The sequence below is a fragment of the Phaenicophaeus curvirostris genome, chromosome 1 (genome assembly GCF_032191515.1).
Source record: "Phaenicophaeus curvirostris isolate KB17595 chromosome 1, BPBGC_Pcur_1.0, whole genome shotgun sequence".
Taxonomy (NCBI): domain Eukaryota; kingdom Metazoa; phylum Chordata; class Aves; order Cuculiformes; family Cuculidae; genus Phaenicophaeus; species Phaenicophaeus curvirostris.
Genome location: NC_091392.1, coordinates 148,641,217 through 148,666,069, shown reverse-complemented (window position 1 = coordinate 148,666,069; position 24,853 = coordinate 148,641,217). Strand labels below are relative to the sequence as shown.

The window sequence follows — 24,853 nt, the reverse complement described above, 5'->3', positions numbered from 1 at the left end:
TCTTGAATATTGTCAGGCTTGACGACATGACTACTTCCCTGGGGAAACTGTTCCAGTGCTCCACCACCCTCTGTGTGAAGAACCTTTGCCTAATATCCAACCTTAACCTCCCCTGGCACATCATCCTGCCATTCCCTTGCATCCCATGATGAAAACTCAGTGGGGGAAAGGTTTATGGGGCAAAAGAAGAGCCTTTATAACAGGGCAAGCCTCATCCTGCAAGGGCCCTTTACCAAGAGCCACCTTTATGACACTGAAAACCCCATGGACTTTGTAGGCCACCTCTGCAAGTTCTGCCCTGGCCCTGCCCCCATGGAGCCCAGTGAGCCCCCACCTACCCCAAGGCCAGTTCCCACCCACCCACCTGCCTGGCACGGGACCACTGCAAGCGGAACGTGAGCCAACAGTGTGCCCTGGCAGCCAAGAAAGCCAACCGTGTCCTGGGATCAACCCTGGCATTACCAGCCAATGGAGGGAGGTGATTGTCCCGCTCTACTCTGCACTGGTGCAGCCCCACCTTGAGTATTGTGTGGAGTTTTGGGCACCGCAGTATAAAAAGGATATAAAGCTACTGGAGAGTGTCTAGAGGAGGCCACAAAGTTGGTGAAGGGTCTAGAGGGGAAATTGTACAAAGAGTGGCTGAAGTCACTTGATCTGTTCAGCCTGGAGGAGACTGAGGGGGAACCTCATGACAGTTTACTGTTTCCTCACAAGGGAAGGAGGAGGAGCAGGCGCTGACCTCTTCCCTCTGGCAATCAATGACAGGACCAGAGGGAATGGCAGGATGATGTGCCAGGGGAGGTTAAGGTTGGATATTAGGAAAAGGTTCTTCACACAGAGGGTGGTGGAGCACTGGAACAGGCTCCCCAGGGAAATAGTCATGGCACCAAGCCTGACAGTGTTTGACCAGAAATTGATTGTGTCCCTGTTCTTGGCATTGGTGAGGCTGCACCTTGAACATTATGTTCAGTTTTGGGCCCGTACTTACAAGAAAGACATTGAAGTCCTGGAGTGTGAGCAGAGAAAAGCAGCAAAGCTGGTGAAGGGCCTGGAGAACAAGTCTGATGAGGAGGAGCTGAGGGAAGTGGGGTTGTTTAGCCTGGAGGAAGAGAGGCTGAGGGGAGACCTTATCACTGTCTACAGCTGCCTGAAAGGAGGTTGTAGTGAGGTGGGTGCTGGTCTCTTCTCCCAAGCAATAGAATCATAGAATCACTAGGTTAGAAAAGACCTCTTAGATCATCGAGTCCAACCATTCCTATCTGCCACTAAACCATATTCTTGAGTACCTCATCTACCCATCTTTTAAATACCTCCGGGTACGGTGACACAACCACCTCCCTGGGCAACCTGTTCCAGTGCCTAATGACCCTTTCTGTGAATTTTTTTTTTTTCTGCCTGAACCTCCCCTGGCAGAACTTGAGGCCATTCCCCCTTGTCCTGTCCCCTGTCACTTGGGAGAAGAGGCCAGCTCCCTCCTCTCCACAACCTCCTTTCAGGTAGTTGTGGAGAGCAATGAGGTCTCCCCTCAGCCTCCTCTTCTCCAGGCTAAACAACCCCAGCTCCCTCAGCTCCTCCTCATAAGACTTGTTGTCCAGCTCCCTCACCAGCTTTGTTGCTCCTCTCTGGACTCACTCCAGAGCCTCAACGTCCTTCTTGTGGTGAGGGGCCCAGAACTGAACACAATATTCGAGGGAGTGGCCTCAAGTTACACCAGGGCAAATAGGACTTTAGGAAAGATTTCTTCACCCAAAAGGTCATTGGGCACCGGCAGAGGCTGCCCAGGGAGGTGGTTGAGTTCCCATCCCTGGAGGTGTTTAAAAGACGGGTAGATGAGGGGCTCGGCGATGTGGTTTGGCCGTGAACAGGCATGGTTGGACTCGATGCTCTCAAAGTTCTCTTCCAGCCAAGCGACTGCACAGCGCCTTCAGACACGCGGTGCGAACGCCGCGGTTCAGCTGGACCCAGCGACCCCCGCGGCTCCCTCCTAACCCGGGTCACGCGGTGACTCCCTGCGATCCCGCCGATCGCTCGCCCCGCCCCCCGCGCGCGGAGCTCTCTTGGGCCGCGCCGGCTGCCGTAGCCGGGGGTTGACGGGCTGGAGGGGCGCGCGCCGGGCCGGGCCTGGCGGCCGCCATGGCGCAGAGCGGGCCGAGCGTCACGCTGTCCCTCACGCTGCCCATCACCTGCCACATCTGCCTGGGGAAGGTAACGCGGGGCGGGGGGGCCCATCCGCGCCGCCTCCGCTGTGGCCCGCGGGCCTGACCGCGCCGGGTTGGTCGTCTTCGAAAGGGCCGCGGATCCGCGCTGGGAAGGAAGTTGGGGCGGGGGATCCCTTGTCCACAGCCGGGGTGGGGGGGGGAAGGGACTGTATGTGTGTGTCTTGGGGCTGGGGAAGAGTGTTTATGGGGGACTGTGTTGGGGGGGATGTATATGTGGGGAGGTGGGGGGGGAGCGTGTGTGTGTGATGGGGAGCATGGTGGTGTGTATGTGTGTGTCTGTGGTGGGGGTGGGGGTGTATGTGGGGGAGTGGGGGGACGTATATGGAGGTGTTGAGGTGGGGCCTCTTCTCCCAGGTGACAGGACAAGAGGGGATGGCCTCAAGCTCTGCCAAGGGAGGTTTAGGGTGGACATTAGGGAAAAAATTTTCACGGAAAGGGTCATTGGGCACTGACACAGGCTGCCTAGGGAGGTAGTTGAGGCACCTTCCCTGGAGGTGTTTAAGGAACGGGTGGATGAGGTGCTGAGGGGCATAGTTTAGTGATTGATAGGAATGGTTGAACTCGATGATCCAGTGGGTCTTTACCAAACTGGTGATTCTGTGATTCTACTTGGATGAGGTGTATGGGGGAGGGGAGCATATGGATGCGTGTGTGTATGTGGGGAGGGGGTGTGTATGTAGGGGGGTGTAGGTAAGTGTATATGGGGAGGTGTATGTGGGAGGGAGTGGATGGGGGGGTGTGTGTGGGGGGAGGTGTATGGGTGGGGGTCTACGTGGGGGGCGTATATGAGGGGGAGTGTGATGATGAGTGTGTGTCTGTGTTGTATTGGGGGTGTATGGGGTGTGTACATATGTGGGGGGTGTATTGTATTGGGGGTTTATGAGGAGGGGTGTATGTGGGGGGGTACGTAGGGGTCTGTGGGAGAGAGGTTTATGAGGGGCTGTATGTGTGTGAATGTGACGGGGTGTATGGGGTGTGTGTATGTGGGTGGGGTGCACTGGGGGGAGTGTATGGTGCTGGGGGTGAGTCTTCTCCTTGGGGTGTGGTGGGGGTCCCCCCCTCGGGGAGGAGGGCATTTCCCACCCCGGGGGGCCAGCCCAGCTGCATGCCAGGTTTGTTACCCCCTCTTGGGAAGTAGGAGCCTCTCAGGAGTTATGAGAGGGGGCTGGGGGCCCCAGTGCCCCAAACACCAGAACGTGGGTGTATGGCTCCCAGCATGATGAGTTCAGTGGGGTTTTTCTTATTTCTGATACCTATAAGAGATGGAAGGTTTTAAAATATTGGGTGAGTGTGTGTTTAAGCCTGATGCTGTGTGGGCGAGGACAAGTGAAACGAAGAGGGGGATGGGTAACCGAGTGGATTTTAAAAGTATTGAGCAATGCTGCAGCAGTCTGGAGAAAAAGTTTCTATTTCCTCTTTCTGACCATTTCTCCCTCAGGAAGTGAAGGGCTCTTGCTAGTCTGTTCTTTAAAAGCCCCCAGAGCTAATTTCATAGCTGTCACTAAGTGCCCCTCAGATGCTTTGCTTATTGTCCACTGCTCTTTTTTTTTTTTCTTGTTTCCTTGTTCTCCAAAACAAAACAAACCTCTTGTAGCACAAAGGTAATTACAAAGTAGGGAATAACCTGTTATGTTTGTCATTTGCTGTCCTTTTCTTTCTACCTCACCTGGCCTTTACTCTGAGACCTTTTCTGTTGGAGTGGTAACAAAGAACAGGCACATTTGGTGTATAAAGTAGATGTAGGCTGATAGTGAGAGTAGTCAGACACCTCTCTTTTCTCAGCCCTCTTAACTTTGACAGAGTGATGTTTTTAACAACTGTGTTTATTCATTTTTTGGCTTTTCTGTGGAAGCTAAGACAGACTTCCAGGCTGTGGTCCTGTTGCGTCTCCTTTTCTCTTTTTCTGTTTAACGAAAATGGAGAAGCACACAAATTTACTGTTGTCTGTAATGCAGAGTGGATACTCTAGAAAAAGAGGAGAGCAAAATCAAACTGACAAGGCATTTACTATTTGAATGATCCTAGTGACTTTTGAATCAAAATGCTTGGTAGATTCCTTGGGTGTTTACCCATATCTTGCTGTAAAGCTGCTGGATTATTTCAAGCTACTGTTTCATACCTCCACGTCTTTTCTGGAGCTGGTCAGGAATTTACGTTGCTGTGTTTGTACTAGAAGAGATTTATACACTCTTCTTACTTGGTATCTTGCACTGAGGTCATACATTAACATGATACAAGTGGATCTACTGATGATACCTGTAATAAAGGTATTTAAAGGTTTTCCTTTTTAGATGTGTGAAAATGTTTGTTTTGCCCATGTTGACAGCTCTGGTTGTCCTTTTTTTTTTTGGTTTTTTTTTAATACATATCTTTGTCTCAAGCTTGGAACATCTTTGAAAAACTTCATCAGAAAAAGCTCTTGTCATTTCAAGAGTAAGCTTAGGGGAAGAAAAAATGTTATTTGGTTTAAATTTGAGAGGATTTGTCTTGTCTTATGGGGGAAGCAGAAAGTGTCATGAAGGGTTGACATATTCTAATGTGTCTGGGGTTTGCAGCATAGGCTTCAAATTGAGTGAAAGGTCCACCCTACAATCAGAATGTATGTATTGCTAGCTCCACAGAATTTGTGAAGGACTAACTGCAAATAGAAACTGTTCACTAGGGAATAACAAGAGATATTGAAGAGAAATTCATTCAATAATGTCGACCACTCAGTTTTTAATGAAGCAGAAATCTTAGGAGGTGGGGAGAGGAGCATTAGCTGATTTTATTAGTGTGAACAGTGTCATAAAGAATATTGGCAAGATGTGCAAATAACCATTTATAATAAGAGTTAATTGCTTGAATAAATTTTGTGTTTGTTACCTGAACTTTCTTTTAATGTGATCTGTACTACGTTTTAGCATATCTGTATTCACAATTAGTGAGCAGATCGGAAGCCGTCTGCATCAGGCTGTTAGGTTTACTCATCCTAGAATGACTGAATGTGTCTCCTGTTGGTTTTGGTGTTGACAGTTTGTTTGGGCTCTAGTACTCAATTCTCAGTGTGTTGAAACCGCCTAAGATGTCTGAGGATTGGTTCACTGATATCCATGTGGCTGCTTCTCCACTAATACTGCTTGAAGGGCCAGAAAGACCCTCAGGCCTTCAAAGCAACATAAATATGTACAGGATTTGATTTTGATCCACGTAGGAGTTGTGTTATGTGTCAGGAAAAATTAGGAAATTGCTCAGAATCACCTAGCTGATCACGCCTTCCCCAAAAGCTGTCGTCTCTCTAGATATTATGCTCGATTAAGGAACTGAAACTGTGCTGTAATTCAAGTGAAATAGGTATGTGGCAATATCCCACCCCTGGGCTTGTCACAGTCAGTGGCTAAGGGACTCGGTGAAGGGTAGCGGCACCCCCAGCCATTGTGTGACATTTCAGTAGCAGCTTCTGCGTTGTCGTGCGGATTGTTTTTAGTGGCTCCTGAGCCAACAGAAGTATAAACCTCAGCCATGGAATGAAACTTGTAAAGGTGTGTAAATCAGAAGCAGTGTACCCTGGAGAGAAATAAATGTGACTTACTATTTTGCTAGCGATATGGAGTAATCATTCACTTACAAGAAGTGTGCTTCCATGTTAGGTTTGGGGTAAGTGAGGGTCTCTTGCTCCCCAAGGAGGAGACCTGCACTACTGAAGTGTCTTTTCCTGCTTGGGTTATTTTATGTTATTGTACTCTGTTTCTTATCATCGCCATCCACATAACTACTCTCAGGCTGCTTCTGAACAAGAAAGTATGACTGGAGGAAAGTTGAAAGGATTTTCTTGAACTTGAGTTTTAAGTGCAGCACGGTAGTATTTAAGGTAATGGATACTGATAATTCTGTGTCTCAGATAACTCTGTGTCTCAAAATACGTTTCTTGGACAAAGGTGGGATGGAAGAAAAGTAAATAATTACTTCTAAGACCCTTAACAGATACTAATGTTGCATCTTAAGAGATTTAGAGTCATTAGAATCATTAAGGTTGGGAAAAAAGCCTCTAAGATCATCAAGTCCAACTGTCCAGCTATTTGAGAGTGTATATTACAGTAGGCTGTAACAGAAGCTGCAACAAGGCATAGATATAGGGGAGGTCTTTTTCTTCAGTATTGTATTTGGTCTCTCTAAGTACACTTACTTTCAAACAGGGTTTATAGTTAAATGACAAGAGAGAATAATGCATTTTCATTAATATTTTGTAAAAGCTTGTTTGCTGTTTTGGAAGGGGAGGGAAAGCTTCTCGAAAGGATCTGTGTCTGATTGGAATATTTAATCCTTCAGTTAGCTGCCCCGTTCTTGAGTAATGACTTATTTAGTAGCAATGCATATCCAGCAGGAGGCTTGAATTACTGATTGCTGGTTCATGTTTCCGCTCTGTGGTTTTGGCTCTTACTCTTTTTAAAGCTGATTTCCATGAAGCTGATTATGTGCAGGCTAGAGTTAATCTGTAATACTATCCATTTCAGTGACACCTCTTCCAAGGCAAAGTGTTGGCTGTTGCCAGGAGCAGTCCCTCATTCCCTCACTTCTGGAAATCAGTTACTGTACGTCTTTTGATCACGTTCTGCCTAGGGAGGTGAATGAATTACACTGGAGTGGGTGGGTGCAGTTCTCGGAGGTTGTAGGGTGAGGGAAGGGTGTCTGCCACGCTTGAGTATTAATGAGCTCCTGGAATCAAGGACCTTCATTTCAAAACAATGGTTACAGCTTTGGTGCTTTCAATAATAGGGAAGTCTGGTCTTTTAAGTCCAGAGGTCACTCCTAGATAGGCCCATGAAACAACAGTGTCTCTTTCCTGCAATACCAGGCATGCACTGAGGTAGTGTATTTTCATATTCTGTTACCTAAAAGAGTCTTAAAGTACTCATAGTGGCTTTCTGGTTTTTTTTCTGTTTTTCCCTTAATACTAAAAGGTCCGTCACCCAGTCATCTGTGTCAACAACCATGTCTTCTGTTCCATTTGTATTGAAGTGTGGCTGAAGAACAATAATCAGTGCCCAGCTTGCAGGATTCCCATCACACCTGAAAATCCTTGCAAGGAAATTATAGGTAAGGGCAACTTTAGACTTTGAAATAACTTCCTAGTGTTTACTGCTGGAAGAGATTCTTTTGAGCCCAAAGATGTGTGGATATTTTGTCCTCTGTGGTTTTTTCCACCAGTGTCTAAGGAAGATATGCCTTTAAATCTTTCCAGAAGCGTACATAATAGCTACAAGGTAAAAATTACAAAGATCATGTGTACATTAGTGCCTAGATTATTCAAAGGCGGCAAGTACTCCATGGTTCTGATGATGTTTTCGTTTAAATGGTCACTGCCTTTTCCTGAAAAAATGCATCATACTTGAAGTACTCTACCTATGCACTGCAACCTGTTGAACTAAGACAATAGCATTTAGCTGAGAAATACTGTATTTAGATTCATAATCCCAAATGAGCATTTGGTCTTTCTTTTTTCTTTGTTTGTTTGTTTTGTTCACCATTTCTTCACTTTTGTTTTGTTTTTGAGAAAATGTCTCCTAGCTTAGAAATAAGACAAAGGATCCCTAACGAGGATCCAAACCCCTCAGAGCTAGGGGAAATACTGTGATCTTTATTTGATGTGAAACGTTTGCTCTGCTATTTAGTTCTGAGAGAAAAACATATCTGAACAATCTCACTTTAGAAGCTTGCTCTGTCTTGTAGTAATTAGATGTATGCTTGATTCACACACCCTTAGCTCTGTTTTAATAGTATGGTCTTGAATAAGATAGGATTCTGTGAAGCAAAGTACAAAATTTAAAAGTTGTCTTCCTGCTGTGAGGCAGGATTTTGACTTCTAAACATCACTAATAGTTAATCCTCTTGAACCTGTTCTAGAAATAAAAGGACTTTAAATCATCTGTCGTAGTAGATTGGTCCAATATTAGCTGTATACATAGTTGATAATTTGAAAAGCACTATAAAGTGCATTACTAGTATTGAGTTGACTGGAAAAGAAACAATACTGGTGTTTCTTTCATCCTTTGCTGCTTTAGGAGGAACAAGTGAAAGTGATCCTATATTTAATCCGACAGTCAGAAAGCACCTACGTAAAACAAGGCTTGAATTGCTTCACAAAGAGTATGAGGTAAGGACATAATGTTGTGAGTTTCCAGATGAACTGCAACTGTTAAATTACAACTGGTGCTCTTGCTTTGAGTCCTATACTTTTCAGTTTTAGTAAAGGTTTATACTGGATCTACCTGACACTCAGCTGCGTTAAAATCCCGCCTTCTGGCTAACATGATGACAGCGCATTTCCTGGTTTCGCTTGAAGTCATGATGATATTCTTTCTATGCCCCATGTAGCCAAGTACAACCAATTCTATAGTTTTGTGGATATTCCACCCCTGAGTTGTATAGGAGGCTTTCCTTTATGCATATTGGGTGTTGGGGAGTTTTTGTTTTGTCTTCAATACAAATGCAAACGTTTTCTGAAGTAATTCCCTGTTGCTCAGGGACACTAAATTCCTTTTTAAGGAATACTGCCCACTGTAACCTTCTGGCATAGGTTAATTTTTGTAATTGTTGCGTTATTGTTTTTTTTCTAAGTGAGTGAGTGCTTGGAAGTTTATCTCTGCTCTCCTACTGGAAAAAATGCTCTTAGGAACAAGGTGAAAAGGTGCTGTTAAGGAATATGCTTAGTTTGTTTTCACAGCTGTTATTTCCTTAGTAGCAGCAGTGTGAAGACATTGCATATTTTGCAAGGAAACCTGTCTCAGGGAGGAGAATGAGAGAAAGGAAATTTACACTATATATCTTTAACTCTGGGGAAGCAAGGACTGTCTTCTATGACAAGCTTGCCTGCAGCACAGCTTCTTTCATCCCCGGTGAACGGAGGAGTCGGGAAAAGGAGGCTTCCTGCTTTTCTATTGAATCAACTCCAAAATCACACAGATAAGCAGAGGATAACATAAATCTCTTCAAAAAACCTAAATCTAAAATTGTTCTCATGCTAAGGTGGGGGGTGGGGGGGGAAGCTTGACTATTTGTGCTAATATGCCTTGAATTTATGTAAATGCCACATGTGGCCTCCTTTAGTAATCTGACCTTCAGCAATCTGACCTTCAGCAACTCAAGTATTTAAGTTGGTGTAGAAGACATTTTCAGGATAAATTATTTTTTTTATACCTTTAACAACAAGCTTTTGGAGGATTTTGCTTCTCTTTGGCTTCAGACCAATACAGCTAAGAGCGTTGGTTTTGAGAGTCTTTCCTGAGATGTTGCTCTTTCGTGTAGCTGGAGCAGCCTCTTCCAGGCAGTGTTCTGTCCATTTTGAACCTTGAAACTAACTCTCAACGTTGAACGTGTGTTGTCTCAGAATGATATAAGAGAAACGTTCTCAAATGACAGCAAATGAGTCAGCAGACCTTAAGAACGTTCTTGATACAGGAAATCGTCCCACAGAATGCCCTAATAATAGATTCGGGTTGCTGAATGCTTTGAAGCTTTTGTTCTGCCCACCAGTTTATTCAGGGTCCTTTATGTAGTCAGGGGATTCCCTTCACTAAAATCTTCACTATGTTTGAGTGTGCAAGTTGATTAAAATCCTGCCTTAGAGCACAATGCATAAACATACTTAGATATATGTATGAGTGAAGGCTTCGTCTCTGATTGCCAGAACCCATGTTTTTAAAGTGCTGTGGGAACTTGCCAGTATTATTTAATTAATCTCGTGTGTTATTTTAATGCCTATGAATTTCTGACACCTTTAGGATGAAATAGAATCCCTGCAAAAAGAAGTGGAAGATCTTAGAGGGAAAAATCTCAGTTTACAGACACAGCTGAAATCTCTTCTGGATCCTACGACATCATGTTTGTCTTGCCAAAATGAGGAAGCTAGCCAGTCAGCAAATGAAGCAACTACCAGTGGCCCAGAAACCCCAGAGGAATGGAGCAAAAAGCTGAAAGCTGCCAATGATATGTATGAAAAAGTGATGGATAATGTGGAAGAACTAAAGGAGGTAATAAATACATTTCTTCAGTTATGTGTTAGTTAAACAGGAGTGAGGGCTAGCATGATCTCTGGGTAATTCATAGATCCAGAAGAAAGAGGTAACAATTGAATTCCAGTGATGGCTGGGGTATCATAGCATTTCCATGTAGCCTTGCAAGTGTCAGATGTTATTGCTTATTCTAGTGAGTCTTGTGTGTGACTCTTCTTCAGCTCCTCTATCACTCTGTGACTGAGTAATTGGATTATAGTAGCACTTGTCACTAGTATTGATGACCGGAGTTTTCTGACTTGCGATAATCTATATAATATATCTATTTTGCAGCATTCAGTGGCCAAAACAGTACAGTTGGCTGAGGCAGATTTTGCACTATTGCCCTCCTTGCTAGCCAATATTTTTGGTGCAATTTGCTGAGACAGGGTAACTTTACCCTTTGACTGCAAATAGGCAAGCTTCAGCATTTTATGACCAGAAGATCCTTTACTGGATCCAGTAGTTTTTTAGGATATCTTGAATGTAATATAAAAAATAAACCTGATACTGCATAAGGGACTTGCATTTATTCAAAATGTTCCTTTATTTCTTCTATTAACAGTCCTGGGTTGCCTTCTGCAAAACCAAAGCATTATGAGCTTAGAACTGAGTCTCTAAAATTAGCTTTTTCAATAGTCTATCTAGCTTTGGACATCAGCTTTACAGGCTGGGACACATCTTCTGCCTAGGAGGATTCCAGGAGCTTCAGACTGACTTGTAGATGGCAAAAGGGGATTCGTAGCAAGGGATTCTTGTCTGCATAATTTTTTTTGATTTGTTGTTTTTCTTCTGCAAAGTTAAACTGTACTGCCCCTATTTTTTCATGCTGACTAAGATTTTTAACTTTTTCCCCAGGTAAGTAAAAAAGAATAAACCAGGAACTGAGAGAGGGGTGTGTTTGGCAGTGTTTTTGGTATAACTTCAGCCTCAAGAAGAAAAGGGGTTTAAGTTTATGGAGTCTGAATTTGGTTAAGGGTTAAATAAGAATAGAGGTTTTAAGGACCAAGTCTTAAACTGTGATCATGGAATCATTTAGGTTGGAAAAGGCCTTTAAGGTCACGGAGTCTGACACTCTTCCCATCTGTTCCCTATTCAACAGCCATTCAATTCCAGAAGTCCCTAAAGTCACTTGGCTCTTCTTTTAGACCTGTTTCATTTCTGAATGTATACTGACCAACCTCGGTCTGAACAGCAAGACCTTTTCCTTACATGCACTCAATCTGGAACCAGAAACCTTCTTATCCCCTGAAGTACCTGACCCAGGAGCTTCAACCACCCATCGCTCCCCAGTGAGACAGGATCCATCAGAAAATATGGTTGCCATCACATTCTTTTTAAAACCTGAGTGAGTGAGGAAATAGCAGCCATTTAATGTCCTAGTGCCTCCTGAAATAGGGCTTATTACTCTTGAGTGGAGTCATAACAAATACAGAAGTAGTGATACAAACCCAGCAGTAGAAATACCAGATAAAGTATACTAATCAATAATGCAGTTACATGAATTCATTAATCTGGACATGCTGCAAGTGGGGATCCCTTGCAGATTACTGGCTTGAAAGGCAGAGCACTCTCTGGAAGAAGGACATCAAAGAGACTCAGTCTTGCTTTGCCATGTGCCAGGTGGAGGCTGTGCCTACCAATTGTACAAAAGTCATGCGGTTTCTTGTTTGATTATGTGGCTGGGGGAACTGTGCCTCTGGAAGGTCTTGACCATGTCACATGGTTTAATGCTTCTTTGGAAGTTAGGTGTTCTGGATTCTTACCCATTGCTTTCAGGGTAGTTTTTTGTACTTTTACTTGGGCATCGCTTTCCCATTCCATCTTTACCAGAAGTCTCTATTTACTCTTTCTGCCTTTAAAAATATTATGGTGGCTGGGAGTAAGGGGTGCTGGCATTTGTTTATTTTTTTTCTGCTCCGTTCCCCCTACCTCCCACTGTCTTAGCCCTACCTGGGGAGGTTGCTGGGGATACTTGTATAAACATTTAGGGTTTTCTGTGTGTCATCTTGCACTTTTCAGTACTTGTGAAAAAGTACGTTTCATTCCTGAGCCCAGTTGCATAGCTTCTTCAGATCTAACTCTAGATTATACTTTTATTATGCAGTGGGAGCGTCTTCTAATTAAAGCTGTGAATTATGAGTCCTGGACTGGTGGTGCAATTTTCAGTGTAAGAAGATTGAGCAGACTATGAAGTACAAAGAGTATTTTCTACTTGTTAGGATTGTGTCATTAATTGTTTTGAGACATGGCAGCAGGAGAACTTCCCTTTATATGGAGTATCTTGTTAACAAGGGTATCCACTGAACTAAGAAGAAGGAATTGACCTCAATTCCAGAAGTAGGAAGGGTTCTGAATCAGAGGGCTTAATCACGGCGTGCTGGAAGGAAGTGAAGAAAGACTGCAAATAGCTTGTTGTAATGGATTTACATACATAGGATAACTATGCTTTAAAAAAACCAAAGTAATCTTACTCAAATTTGGAGTGGAGGAAGCTGTTCAGCATTAGTTTTGCTGATACCTGCACATTGTAATGTTAATGTACTTAACGTATTTAGTCATGTGGAAAAAAAAAACATGGAAGTGCCATTAGTACATCTCCTTAATGACTTTCTATACTAACTAACATAGCTGTGTTTATTTCCCTAGATAGGACACTTGCAATGTATTTTGGGAGTATAAATAAAAAATGTTTGTTCGCTATTCAGTTTTGCAAGCCATTTCCCATGGTGATTTTTAAGTGGTGTCCCTGTCAGAAGGCTGTTTCCTGCCTTCACATTCCTAGTTCTGTCTCTTTAAAAAGGAGAAACAGCTTGTCCTATAAATATTAGAAGTAATTTCTGTTTTACTGTATACTTATTTTTTTCTTTTTCTTTTCCTTAGGCAAATAAGAAACTGAGCATGGAAAACAATAGCCTTTTAAGAGAGAATTTGCGACTAAAAGCTGAAGTTGATAGTAGATCACCCCAAAAGTATGTGAATATTTTAAAAGCTACCATATTTTATTTATAGGCTATTTAACTGCTGTAGGATTTTAACTTAAATCTGTGGTGGTGTGCATGGTGTTGCATATGTGCCTACAGGTAGACCTTGGAATTTTTGTCCTCGTAGGCTTGGGTGACAAATGCAACTTGGAGAATAGCAGCAAGGCTACAGTAATGGAATATGACATGACTACAAGTGCCATTCCTTGTGTTACCTGGACAGTATTGAAATACTGGATTTATTAGTTGAGTTCTACTGTTAACTTTTGTTGTTAGGAAATTTCTAAATCTGATCTGTTACTGAGTGCAGAAGTTCTGGTTGTTTGTATTTGGGTTTGGTTTGTTCTTCCTTTTGCTGTCCTCAGGGTTTATTCTTTGGACTTAGGCTCGCTACTCCAGGAAAGTACCTCATAGCTTTGTGTCTGGGCAAGATATGAAGAACCAAGCTTCTGCAACATAAGAACATCATTCCCAGAACTGACATCTGTGTTTAATACTCTGTTTTGCACAGTTAAAACGTCAGTGATAATGACCTGAGAAAGCAGAAACTTTACCATACTGATTACAGCTGTATGATAACGTACCTGATCTTGAAAGTACTTTGAGAAGTAACACGTTCATATTTTTAAAGTTGCATTCCTTCCTTTCACTGTTTTTTACCATTTTTCTCTCTCGTTTGGTTTAGAACTGGGAAAACTAAGAGCGGCATTGGCCAAAGGTTTATACAGTGTTTTTGAAGAAGGGGGCTGGGGTCTACGTGTGTTATGTGAGAATAGGGCTCTCTGGATTTTGTTCTAGTTCACAACTTGCTTACTGGAAGATGAAATTCATTCTTATAAAGATCTTCCTTGCCAGACTGCTTGTCATTCAAGACCACAGGAAAGAAGATCTATGATCCCTGTGCTATGCTGCTAAATGCATACAAGTACATTCTACCCTAAAGTCCCCTGATAAGGGAGATAGAACCCTGTTTAAGGTCTTGGCAATGGAGCAGGCTTTAATGGCATGGAATATCTTTTCCCCGTAAGATTTGAGAATGAGTTGACAGAGATGGCAAATATAAAAAGTAAATATATATAACTAAATCCTGGAAAAGAGGAGCTGGAAGAGACCAGATCATCTAACATGATTTTACTTTACTGATGTCAGAGAAACTCCCCAGTGGAGAGAATTTCCATTTCTTCTAGCTTGTGCACGCTTTACTGTCCTGTTGCTCAGAAAAAAAATTGATATTGAGAAGGGGGAATTAGTCTTTGCAATTATTTTCCCTTATTTCGCCAGTGTGGCTGAAAAGAATAGCCAATCACTTTTTTCTTTAGAAGTATGGATACAGACAAATGTTATTAGAAATTGGACAGTGTCAAGGTCCATTTTGCAATCCAAATGCCAGCTAGATTGACCTGTCTGTGTTTCTACTAGTAAACTTTTCTTCTCAGTCTCCAGAACAAATGTTCATGTCCTACCTGCCTCTTTGACCTATGCTAACTCTAGAATGGGAATTGAGGACATCAGTTGGATCAGGCTCAAACTGGGCCAGACACAGTTAAAACACATTAAGAGTTTGCATGTCTGTACTCTGCTTCTGTTATCTTCAATTTTGGTTTTACTTTGAGCCCAGTGGTCTACTACAAGATTTTATATATATATAATGAAAAATCTGCCCTGGAAGAAACCTTTCAGCATATTAAATTCAGTGGTTTTGATTCACCCTACTTCTACCCATTCAGTTCTAGTCATGTGTTCAAGACTGAGTTTATCCAATTCTTCTAGATAAGCGTGACTTAAGAGAAAATGTAAACTTGTGATGTATTTGATTTTGCTCTGCTCTCAGGGCTCTCCATTTTCTGTGGTTTTCTGAAGCAATAATGCTTATAACTGCATGCTAGTTTCCAAATGAAGCCATAGTAGCACTGACTAGAGCAGAAAAACTGTCTTACGTCTTGCTACAACGTCTTATACTGATATCTTGCAATACCTTTTTTTGGTGGTTCCTTTTACATGGCAGTTCAAGCACGAATGGCCAGTACTGGTTCTGCTAAGTGGTTCACCTTCCTATTGCATTTTGCATATGTCCCCTTCCATAAGTGTGGGATTTTACCCATTTATTGGCTTTCTTCTGGCTGATGTTTTGATGCACATTTAAGACTTAAAACAGTTCTTTTGAATTCAAGTCATGTCCTTCAGATGGTAGGAAGTCTCTCTCTTCTTGGTGTTCCTAGCAGATTTTATAAATTAACTTTCATCCTTGTGGTCGTTAGTCTGATCAATACCTAGACCCGACCAAGCATCAAGACATTTTTTTTAAATATTCTTCCAGTTCTGATGGCAAACTTTGATAATATCTAAAAGGTCTTTCAACTAAGCTTCACACATTGAACAGGAGTTGCAATAAATATTTTTCTTACCTTGCTTATGAAATTAGAATTAAAAGCATAGGCATCAGAGCCCAACAGTGTCACTGTACCTAAACTTTTCTGTGAAGGTACACTGATTTGACAGTACAGTTGTCTCTGTGTACCTTATTGAGTATTGTTCAGAAGGTAATTTTTAAAAAAAAAATCTGAATGACTTGCTAGAGCATTTTAAAATAGCTACTAGATTCACTCTTTGTAATTTAGTGTCACTGCCATTGTTTCATTTGTTTCATATTTCTTAGCTTCAGATTGTCACATAGGGGATTCATGCTTAAACAGCTGGCTAGGTAACTGAGTAAAACTTGTACGAAATTATTTTGAAAGGTTTTGTCAGTGTTCAGTTTCCTTATCCCAAATGGCGTTCGTTTTGTGCATAATAACACTGGAGCTATATATCACAACCTTTAATTTGCTTTACAGCGAAGGAAACACTGGTGGCAGGTGAATTAACTCTTTGTAACACAGACTTTGATATCACAGAAAAAATATAATTGGACTTCTTCAGTGGTCAGTAAAAAAACTTCCCTTTTATCATAGCCTTGAGTTCTTTTTTCTGTGTTCGTATCTATTAAAACCTGCTGAAAAATGTCATTTATGCCAATAAAATTGGCATTGCAGCCATGTCAGAGGTTTTTACACAATTTTTTTAATTGATGACGCTGACCAGATTCTTTTTTTCCCCCTGAAACATTTTTGAGAGTAGACCTTCATCAGAATACCATACCATTATGTATTTGGGACATAAGTATGAAAAGCAAATAGAGGTAAGTGTCTTACTCTGATTCTTACCAGTGACCTGCGTTAGTCTCCTGTTTCTCAGGCAGATCAGACTGATTGTTTGGTGATTGTTTTGCTCGTTGTTTGTCCTCTCTCCTGAGGAATTTTGAATGACAGGAAAACTTCTAAGACTTAAGTTTTGCGGGACAATAAAGCCCTGTTACTTCCAGCTCTACTTAAAATAGAAAACTGTTAGGTCTATTGGCAAGGCACAAAGGATCTAAAAGCATTTTTGGCAAAGGCATGTTTGCTTTTTACCTGAAGGAAAATAACTAGCAAGTCCATCTACTCCAGGGTATAGTGTATTTTATGAATGGTTAGATTCAAATTAGCTTGAACCAGACTTCTAGGCTTCCTAGGAGTCTTTTCCCTAAATATTTAATTTCTTCTGCCAGTTAAAATCCCAGCCTGAAAAACTATCAGTAACATGCAGAGAATTCTTGCGTTATCTCTTTTCTCTGGTATTGTGAGTTGTTTTATTGTTGTTGGTTTGGGGGTTTCGTTTTCCTCTTCTCCACTTTTACTGTTTGTTTAGGTCGTTAATTTTTATCTAACTCAAATATTTCTGCTCATGCCAGACTATTAATTTGGTCTGCATCTTACGGAGCCAACAAATAGGATTCTACTGACCGGTGTCCAGGGTGCAGAGGGTAAGAACGCTGCTGGCTTCCTTCATAGAAAACCAGGCTACTTTCTCACCTCTACATAAACTTGCTGTCCCAGAGGAGTGGCTGTTTTCAAAGACCAGCTGCAGTGTGGCCTTAAAAGTAAATAGGAGAAAATGCTATTTAGGAGCCTTCAAAACATCTTTGAGTTCTTGAGCCATAGCACTAAATCCTAAGGAAGTACCCACTCTGGGTGTATCTGAAACTTAAGCAGCTGAATAAAGACATTCAAATCATGCCAGTTGATTTTGTGGGTTTTTCTTCAAGAAGGAACCATTGCACACTTTCTTGTCACCCAGCCTGGTCTGCAGCACGGAAAGCAGTAGTACGCTATACCCAGGACTGCTTTTTCAGTGGAACCAAATTCCATTATTGATTCTTTTTTTTTCTAGCTTCAGGTCTTAAATAGCACAACCTGCATGAAGTATATTTATTGACTTTTTTTTTTTTGCTTGCTAGGAAGAGGCCCCATCTGACAGTTACTGTTTGTTTCTTCTTCTTAAACGTGCCTATGCAAATATGACACCCTCTTAAGGCAATTGTTTATAACTTGGGATATTATCAAGACGTTGCTGCAGATCACCTTTCACAGTTGATATAGAGGATGATTGCAGAACTCATTCTCATCCAGCTGCATCTGTTATGTGATACACAGAAGAGCTGTAGAAACTAGTAGGGCTTTCGGCTGGTTTGTTCTTGGATTTCGTACCTCTTTCTTCCCATCTAACTGCAAAACCCAAGTGAAAGTGTGTATCTAAATGATGGGACTGGGTTTGGTTGTGCACTCTGGCATTGCCCTGATCTCAAACTGTGACAGGCCCTGACTGCACATAATCATTTCCCATTTCTCACTCTGTTTCCTTTCGAGGATGGATTATGCTTATGAATCTGAGCTGCAGGGTGGTCCCCAGTCTGGGACATCAGATGATTAGAACTATAGAATCATCTTCCGTGACGTCCTTGCAGACCATCTTCTATAAAGGCTCTACAGGAAAACTACTTGCTGCAACTGCTTGCTGTCCACAAAGAGAAATGTTTGTATGAGATTTTGTGGTTTTAAACTGAGCTGATAAGGGCTTAGTGAGACAGATGTGCTACAGTAGGAAGTCATTGATGTGTGAAAATAAAACTGAAGCTGAATTTGCAGAACTGATAAATAAGAAGAGAAGAAAGAACTGCTGTTTTGTGAGAGACTGTTAAACTGCCCAAACAGTTTCTAAATTGGTATCTTCAGGAGTACTTAAGAATAACTGAGGGAACAGTTGTGGAATAATGTGAAAGATGGTTACTCAAACATTATAGCTATAATGTTAGCTCTTGCTCACTGTAAGTGGGAGCTGACTGCAACTTGCTGATTGATGTCAGGTTAGAATCATGCTGGAACAAAAAGAAGTATTCTGATTGAGGAAACATCCAGAAACACAGTGTTCAAGTGCTTGTCTGGACATCCAGTGTCACCTCAGATGCTATAACGTATTCACTACACCTGCCTGGGGCTGGCAGCTGTGATACAGGACACCTGTATCTTTCCAGAGTGATAGCTCTAGGCTAGCAGTCCTTAAAAGACCTTAGGCCATCTAAAATGTTACTAGGTGTCTGTGGTGGAAGATCCAAATCCCACTTGAAGTCTTTCTGGTTGCCTTATGAGTGACCACTAGTTTCTCTGGGCTTACAGAGTCGTGGAATCAGGGTTTGAAGTGACCTCTGGAGATCATCCAGTCCAGCCCCTCCCCCCACTAGAGTAGATTCACCTACAGTAGGTTGCACAGGAATGCATCCAGGTAGGTTTTGAATATCTCCAGAGAAGGAGATTGCATAACCTCTCTGGATACCCTGTTCCAGTGTTCCCTCACCCCTATGGTAAAGAAGTTTTTCAGCTTTCTGTGGAAAGGATATACTTGAAACAAATGCAATGAGATACAAAATGCTGCTACTGAAAGGTGTGTCAATTTGTAACCAATTGTGAAATGGTTCAACTATGTCAGGAAAAATAATTTACCCAGTGTGTCAGGTCGAACTTTAATTTATTTTTATGTGACTACTGTGTTTAATTATTATTATCATCGAACCATAACTTTTGGCTATGGCATAGCTCACTGTGCGTCTGAAGGGAACAGAAAACTCTTAGAAGAGTGGTTTGCTTAGGGATGATGATGAGGATTCTGGCTTCTTTAGCCAAAATATGCATGTCTTTTAAAGTTTTTGCTGACCTGCCAGATCAGTCACTAAAACACCTATGTCATGCTCTGGTCTGGAGTAATTGGTTTAAATATATGCATTGTAATATGACTGTCTTAAAAATCCTTGTCCTTGAAAATTTAGGAAATAAATGCATGCAAGTCTCAAAGCAGGAACTGAAAGTAACTACTGTTCTGGTGCTTAACTACAGAGGTAGCTGTTTGTAGGAAGCATTTCATATGTTCCATTTCTGAAAACTGAAATTCCCTAGCACATCCCTCTGCAACAATTAACATTAGTGATGCTATTTGGCTTTGAACAACATACTGTATTTTTTTTTTTTTAACCTGAGGACACTTGTTACAAAAGTTGCACTTGCGAATAAAGTGCTTCCTCCTCTTAAGCAAATCTCAGGCTGCCACTAATGTTATGTGCATTAAATAAACATATTACACCATTCTTCCATTAAAAAGGAATTGCCAGGTATGCATATAAATGTAAACATGTTTAATTTTTATGTCAAAATGTCTGTTACAGCAGACTTCAGAAAATCTTGCTTATTTTGCATAAGCGTTTTTCCCCATCTCCAACTTGGCTTTTAAGCTAAATTGTATTTTTGCATCATCTTCATATCCTGTATTAAGCAGCGTAGGGTGTGCACCTGTAAGGCTGTATGAATAGGTCTGTTTGAGAAAGGCAAAATAAATACTTTTGCATCACCCTAGGAATCAAGAAGGGTCTTGTTTGGGTCTTGCTGTGCTGTAGTGGCTCGCTCAGTATCTTACGCCAAAATCTGAGCTCTGTTTACTGTAGGAGGGGATAAGCCAAAATGAGTTGTATATGAGGATGCTTATTTCATTATGACCCCCTTCACCTGAAAATATAATTGAAAAATTCCTGAGCTGTCTGTGATTCTGCTTTTATCTAGTTTCACAGGGGGAAGGGAGGAAGTCTCGTGCACCCTTTTTTCCCCATATCCCTCTTGTACACAACCAGAAATGGAGAAACTGCTGTAATCAATTGAGAAAACTTGTTACCCATAGAGTAAGCAAATGAAAAATGGTCTGCATCCATTTTTATGGAGACAAAGGTAATTGAATGGAGGTAGTGCAGAGGTGGAGGGGACCTCACCTCGACAGAGTTCCAATCCAGCCAGCTTCTTTAAGTGGGGGGAATCTTACTAAGTTGAACACTCCTATTCTAGGTATAAAACTACTACCTTGCTTTTGTACCTACAAAGCAGTGAGTGGCACGTACCAAAACTGTGTGAAGCTTAGGCTGATCTGACTTTAAAAGTGGTCCAGCAGCAGTGCTGTGAAAGAACAGAGTTAGACTGTTGTGTGAACATTACCCACCACTGAACCATCTACAGCAAAATCTTCCAAGTCCTTTCAACCTGCAGAAGCAGTTGAACAGCAAAATATGTCAGTACCTGATTTGTTTGGGGTTTGTGATACCCCTTATTCCTTTCTCTGACTGCCCGCTTAACTGTATTGCAGTTGTCAGCATAGACTGGTTTCTTACTGCTTTGGCCTAGGAATTGAAGAAACAAAATATAGTTTGATTCTTTACTGGAAATACATGTGTGTATTCATGGATACTTTGCCAGCGTCGTTGCAGGCCACAGATCTGTCACCTTCAGAGGTCACTGGTCTAGGGGTTGAAGTGGGAGCATCTTATGAAGAGGCGAAGGGATGGAATGGGGAAAATGGAATGGGAATTCCCTGTGATTCTTCAGGAAGGACAAACAGACAAAGAAACAGGGTTAAAATTCCAGGCAGCGTTTGTGCTAGAAGAGCAAACTTAAACTTGTGCTGTAACATGGAGCTGCAAGATAGAAAGCAGAGCTTGCCGTAAGCCCACATACAGAATTGTCATTTCTTTATGATATAAAACCTTACGTGTCAAAGTTGTAGGGTGGCTGCAGGTCCTTCCCTCCTTCCTAATAATACCAGAACTTTAATTGTTTTTTCTTTCTGTAAATTGAAAGCCTCGGATGGAGCAGGGAATTCCCTGGTGTCCACCTGTCAGTGACACGTTAGAATTAGTCAGGGCATATAGCTGAAACCTTCACCTGCCCTCTGGGGAAGGTCAGTCTTGAAAGCTGGTGAAGGGGAAGGCATATCTTGGCAGTTGAAAATGTGCTACAGCTGGGAGCACCACAAACACAACTTTCAGAACCACAAGGCTGTGGGGGCGGGGGGTGGGAGGTGGTATTGGACTCAAGGAAGAAATTAGATTGTTCCAGTTGTAAAGCTCAAAAAAACAAGTAGCTCTGAAATAAGTGGAAGTACAATCCACACAATGGCTGAGGAAAAGCTGTATATCTAACGGGAACATCACTGAAATGGTCTATGTAAGTATTTAAACCACCTCAAACGACTATTGCAATTTCTGAATTTCATATTGGCATTTTATATTTGACAAGGTGACATTGTGTGAGAAATGTATTGTAAAACACTGCTGTACTGTAGGAAAATGATTGAATGTAAATATTTCAAGATGTGGACCACTGTTCAAATGTTATCATAAATCTTTGCCATTGTTTTAGGGGATAATTCTTCATGCATATTTGAATTGAATTGATAGAACCAGACCCTGGAAGGGTAATCTGCTTGTTATTGCCTTACTACCTCTAATAGTTTAATTTTGGCTTTTCAGGTATTCACCTCCACCTTTTATTCTTTTTCATAACTAGCAAAGAAAAGTTCTGAATTTTGTTTTCAAATTAATACAGTGTTTAATAGCTTTGTTATTTCTTGAAATGAGCTTGCAAAGCACCACAAGAATGTCTTTTTCCAGCTTAATATTTTCTTTCTTTTTTTACTTCTTGCAGGTTTGGTAGGTTTGCAGTGGCTGCGCTTCAGTCCAAAGTAGAACAAAGCGAACGTGAAATGAACCGTCTGAAAAAGGCACTGGAAAGAAGTGATAAATACATAGAAGAAATGGAGTGTCAGCTTTTACAGCTGAAAAGTGCAGGCGAAGGAACTCAGACAGTGAGTGCCGTTAGTGAAAGGGTGCTTTCCACGGATGCTGAAGGAGGTGAGAGCAGTGAAGGTACAACATGTTTGAAAACGCAAGTTGAGGAAAAAAAAGCTTTGACTACCAGTCAAAGTCCTGACAGTCTTGAACAGCTGACAAGTGGTGGAACTGGTTTAAGCTCTTCTAGTCAAAGTGGTTCAAATTGCTCAAATACTCAGTGTGCCCCGAAGAAAGAACTATTTACAGGATGCCAGGGGGTTCTCCTGGATGAAAATGCCGCAAATATGGATGCCTGCTTAGAAGAGCAGTGGAATAAAATTGAGGAACATAGCCCATATAAAGATGAAGAACTTTATGATCTTCCACCACCGTGCACTCCTTTTCTGTCTCTCAGTCGCCTTCAGTTGAACACTCCTGATGGAAAAGAAAATGCTAGGAAACCATCAACATTTCTGAGAAAACTGAAATTTGAAGAGTTTTGTGACACTTCTGATAATTGTAGCAAGGATTCTCCAGAGCACAGCACAAGCAGCTGTAATAGCGAAAAGAAACTAAACTGCTTTGCTGCAGGTAAATCAAATTTTTGGGGGACCTGCCCAACAAATTTTGCTGAGAACTTAGATTTTGATGAATCAGAGCAAAATTCAGTGGCTGGTCAGTCAGATGATACATCTGTGAAGTCCAGTGACAAAGCAAGTTCATGCATACCTAAAAGGTTACATGCTCTCTGCTCTTCTGAAATGAATCGCACAAGAACATCCAGTGAGGCATCCATGGATGCTGCCTACCTCGATAAAATTTCTGAGTTGGACTCAATGATGTCCGAATCAGACAACAGCAAGAGTCCGTGCTATAATTTCAAGTCCTCCGATCTTGATAATTCTTCAAAGTCAACAGAGTGCTCTAAGCTTCTGAATGAAACTGAGAAGAAGCTGGAAGAGATGAATGAGGAACAGAGTATGAAGTGTCCAGAGACAAGCGATATAGCAGTTGACAGAACTGCCTGGAAACCTGCTATGTTTTCCGTCCACTCCCCATCTGAGGTAGATATGAATGATCACTTCCCACTGTTTACAGGCCAAAACTTAGTGACTAGTGATATCAAACCTTCAAACTGTTTGTTTCAAAGAGACTTTTCCCAGAATGTGCTATTCAGTAACTCACAAAGGCTGTTTGAGGAACAAAAGTTTGGTTCCTGCTTTTTAAAGACATCATCTGACCTGCACAATCAGCTTCATCCTCCTTGGATGTCTTCCTTCACAGCTGAAAGGAAAAATAAAAATGTCAGTCAGTTGACCAAGAGGAAAATCCAAAGCAGCCTTTCCAGTGCTAGTCCCTCAAAAACCACCAAAAATTGACTCTCTGCTTGGAAATCGAGCATGACTCAAAGTCGTTGACCTGCAAATGTTTAATATTTACAGGTGAACTTAGTTTTTAATGACTTCCATGCGATCTGATCCTATCTTTTTCGACTGTGAAAACTGAACGTTCCCTTGCCCATTACAAGCTCTTTCTTAGGGAAGAAACTATTCCAGATTCATTTCTTTGGCTGGGCATTTTGTATACTTGGGGCTTGAGGGTTTTGGATGTTCTTTTAAGTTTTCAGATTACATGATCTTCCAATCATGAGTGCAGCTAATGGCTCCCTTGAACTGGGCAGTTTTAAGTGGTCTTGTCAAATCAGACATTTATGTAAGAATTCGTTTTAAAGGTTGCATATCCCATTCCTAAAGCTTACATTTTGTGAGTGTAAGGCAGCTACTGGCTATATATTCTATGGAGTCGTGAAATTGCTATAAAACAATGTCAGTTTTGCCATAAAATTTACCTCCCAGAGGAAATGTTGCTGCTTGGACTGTTTGATAGCACTGTACCGTATTGAAACTGTTGTTTTAAGTGAGCGTAAGGTAGCAGCCTCTTTCTTTTTAGGGTTGCAGCACTCCAGTTAGAAAAAACTTCTTTAACACTGCAAACATGGCTTGTATTTTTTGAAGTTAAGCACAATTTTTAATTTAGTTTCACAAAAGCATTGTTATTCTAGATGTGTTCGGTATGCCTGTATAGACCATAAAAATGGGTTTGTATGCTAATGACTTGTTTACCTAATGTGCACTGAACATTTTACATTAATACTGTACCATTTTACATTAATACTGCATGCTTTTCTATGTGAATTGAATAAAACATGTTATAAGCACTGCAATCCTTGATGTTGTCTCACATATTGAGTTAGCAAAAAAAAAAAGAAGAATAGGAAATCTTATTTTTTCCCCATAATTTGGAAAACAGATATCCAAGTTTTGTAAAACATAAATGTGAGCTTATTCACAGGAAAAAAAATCAAATCTCCCTTCCTCCCCCTTGTTAGACATATTACCATTCGAGTGTCAGCATCAATACAGTTGATGGAAATGGCTTTCGGCCTCTCTGGAGGTGACTCTTCCATAAAGTATTGCATAGGTCAACACAATGTGATGGCCTACTACAGGCAGGAGACCTAATTAAGCAGCAGAGCAAAATTGGTTTCTTTGCATTATTGTGTTTAAGTTTTTTTAAGGGCATATTTAATTGCAAGATACAGGTTTTTCTTTCTGTATAGGGCTT

General features: G+C 41.6%; 1 protein-coding gene across 1 annotated transcript; it reads left to right on the top strand.

Moving 5' to 3' along the window:
- Positions 1 to 2,086: 2,086 nt before the first annotated feature.
- Positions 2,087 to 24,460, top strand: OBI1 (ORC ubiquitin ligase 1). Its single transcript, XM_069878437.1, has 6 exons — positions 2,087 to 2,205; positions 7,160 to 7,295; positions 8,261 to 8,352; positions 9,980 to 10,228; positions 13,133 to 13,221; positions 22,104 to 24,460. Exons 1-6 carry the CDS (start codon positions 2,134 to 2,136, stop codon positions 23,605 to 23,607), a joined length of 2,142 nt encoding a protein of 713 aa, XP_069734538.1. The 5' UTR covers positions 2,087 to 2,133; the 3' UTR covers positions 23,608 to 24,460.
- The last annotated feature ends 393 nt before the right edge of the window (positions 24,461 to 24,853 follow it).

Excerpts from the sequence above, each read along its gene's own strand:
- OBI1 (XM_069878437.1), top strand. The coding sequence starts at position 2,134 with ATGGCGCAGAGCGGGCCGAGCGTCACGCTGTCCCTCACGCTGCCCATC. Across the intron at positions 7,296-8,260 it reads TCCTTGCAAGGAAATTATAG|GAGGAACAAGTGAAAGTGAT; the intron begins GTAAGGGCAACT and ends TTGCTGCTTTAG. Across the intron at positions 13,222-22,103 it reads GATAGTAGATCACCCCAAAA|GTTTGGTAGGTTTGCAGTGG; the intron begins GTATGTGAATAT and ends TACTTCTTGCAG.